This window comes from Notolabrus celidotus, chromosome 22 (assembly GCF_009762535.1).
Source record: "Notolabrus celidotus isolate fNotCel1 chromosome 22, fNotCel1.pri, whole genome shotgun sequence".
Taxonomy (NCBI): domain Eukaryota; kingdom Metazoa; phylum Chordata; class Actinopteri; order Labriformes; family Labridae; genus Notolabrus; species Notolabrus celidotus.
The window spans coordinates 12,636,856-12,639,226 of NC_048293.1; the positions used below are offsets into that span (position 1 = coordinate 12,636,856).

Below are 2,371 nucleotides of genomic sequence, written 5' to 3' on the forward strand. Positions count from 1 at the left end.
GTAATTAAAGTTTCCCCTAATGTAATTTATAAAATGTCCAGATCCCAAGACAAACAATGAATTCAGCGCTCTTTGACTTTAGCGTTACTATTATGATCTCAATTGAAGCAATCTCTTTGTGTCAATCAAAAATAGCTTTTCATATTTGAAACAAAATGTAAGATGTTAGGAAAACCTAACATTTATTTGAATATATATCATCCATTCTGGCTCTGAATGAATAAAATATCATAAACATACAGGTAATATCAGTGGCTAGTTTATGATTTACATAGATCTATTATGAAAACATAAAACGAATCATTTTCTAAGGATGTTTATTTGTACCTTGTTATATAGTTATACCTATATTATACATAATGCACCTTTAATAAAAATCATCTAATTATACGAGGATTTCATCTATAGGCCAAAAAGATGTATGCCTACCCTATATAACCAAATCACAGTACATTTACATGGTTATATGCACATACCTGAGCATAAATCAATAATGCAGGTTCTTCTACTCGGAATCCAGGTTTGATCCATGACAGAAAAACACAGCCTATATGTTAAAAATGCAATTATGCAGAACTGATTTAGACCAGCTGATGAATGGCAGTGATGTTAAGCGCTGAGTGCCTGTGAGACATTTTTAAATCCTGCAAGAACAAAAACATCTCTGGAGCCTGTGTCCTAAAATTTAACAAAATATCTATGCCAGTTTCGTCCACAGGTACAGGCAGGTTATTGGTCTCAGAAGCTGTCCGAGGTATAGAGTAGACACACACTTATTTTAAGGCATACAGATGGCCCAAACCAAAAAAAAACGCATAGTTAGTATTGAAGGGGGGACAGTGAAGAAGCGAGGTTTCCTCTTTTTAGTCAGATTTTCGTTCAAATGCGCAGTTCAGCATCCATAAGAAGCTCTGCAAATCAGTTCAAAGAAGAAGACCTGCGTGTTATCCGACCTGCGGCATTGAGTCTCCAAAACACTCCTTGTTGGGGCAGTTTGTGTGTGCGTGTGTGTTTGGTGTGCATGAGGGCCGATTAGTCTCCTCTCATGCCCGGTGCGGAGGACGGATGACCACTAGCAGCATCTGGGTCGTGTTGGTCCTTCTCCCCGTCGCTCCGTCTGTGCGCACCCCTCTCCTTCTTCTCCTCCTCCTCCTCCACTCCAGACTCCTTGTTCGTGGACTGGGTAAAGCGGCTCACTCCGGGTTCCAACCCTTGTGTTTGTCTGCCCGTTCTCTCCGCGCTTGTGTGACCGTGGGAAGACGAGTACAGTCCTTCCTCATGCTGCTGCTGTTGCGTGTGCGCAATTTCAGCTCCGGCACCGCGCGGAGACCCGGCCACTCTCTCGTCTCTGTCATTCAATTGATACGGTTGATTGTAAGGGGTGTCCATGCCAAACCTGCTCTGGTTCACAGATATCAGCCCTGTCTGCGTAGAGTTCAACTCTGAAACATTGCTGCTTGAGGATATGTTAGGTGAGGTGGTGGTGACCCCCTCGGGCACTCCCGGCTTCCCCGCAGAAGAGGATGAACTGGTCGGTTTCCAGATCAGGCTGTAGTAAATTGCCAGGATAATGGCTGCTAAAGAAACGGACAATACATATGCAAAAACAGTGGCTAGTCTCACCCACTTCTTGTTCGTCTTAGCAGCCATCTTAGCCTTTTTGTCCCCCGTGTAAGTAGCAGGTTTGCCCCTCTCCATATTGGGCATGAAGTCCCGCTCTCTCATATTGCCCCTATTTTTTCCTCGATGCTCCACCACCCCCTCCGTCTTGAAGGCTGCTTGTTATCCACAATCCAAGAGAAGACAGGAGGCAGGAGGCTGAGGAGAAAGATGCTGGACCACCGCGAACCGTACGCACCACGGAAGAATTCTTTAGCTAAATTGATTTCTTGTGAATCATTTGATGTGAGAAACGCAGCGCCTAATGCTCGGTACCAAGTGCAGCATTGCGTTTCATAATGAATATCAAGCATCCACAGGCTGACTGCGCGTTTCAGCATCCGACAGCGGTGGGACGAATGTCCAACCTGTACGATATTTCCAGGGAACAGCTGGTTGTGGGCCCTCGGCAAATCCGCAGTGTAAGATTTGATTTATTAAAACGATTAAGTGAGATCATACGGTACACAACTGTCCGTCTTATCCAGCAAATGAAGTGGCTGGCTCAGCTAAAAATACAGGAGAGGGGCGGGCGGTGGCTCTTAAAGAAGCAGCAGCTGTGCAGCAGCTTTTGAAGATAAAAAAACGTCCACACATCAGGACGCTTGTGATGCACATGGAGAGTTGGATGTTGTGGTGGGGATGAGCAGTTGTCCAAGTGACGCTGCAAAGTGTTTACATGAGTCTGTGCGCAGCCAAGTGGAAAGATGCG

At 45.1% G+C, this 2,371-nt stretch overlaps 1 protein-coding gene across 1 annotated transcript; it reads right to left on the bottom strand.

The window, feature by feature from the left end:
• Positions 1–300: 300 nt before the first annotated feature.
• Positions 301–2,154, bottom strand: LOC117805782. The gene has a single exon (XM_034674335.1). The coding sequence runs from the start codon at positions 1,723–1,725 to the stop codon at positions 1,033–1,035; it is 693 nt and encodes a 230-aa protein (XP_034530226.1). The 5' UTR covers positions 1,726–2,154; the 3' UTR covers positions 301–1,032.
• Between the last annotated feature and the right edge of the window lie 217 nt (positions 2,155–2,371).

What these genes read in the sequence shown, in the direction of transcription:
- LOC117805782 (XM_034674335.1), bottom strand. Translation starts at nt 1,725, where the DNA reads ATGAGAGAGCGGGACTTCATGCCCAATATGGAGAGGGGCAAACCTGCT.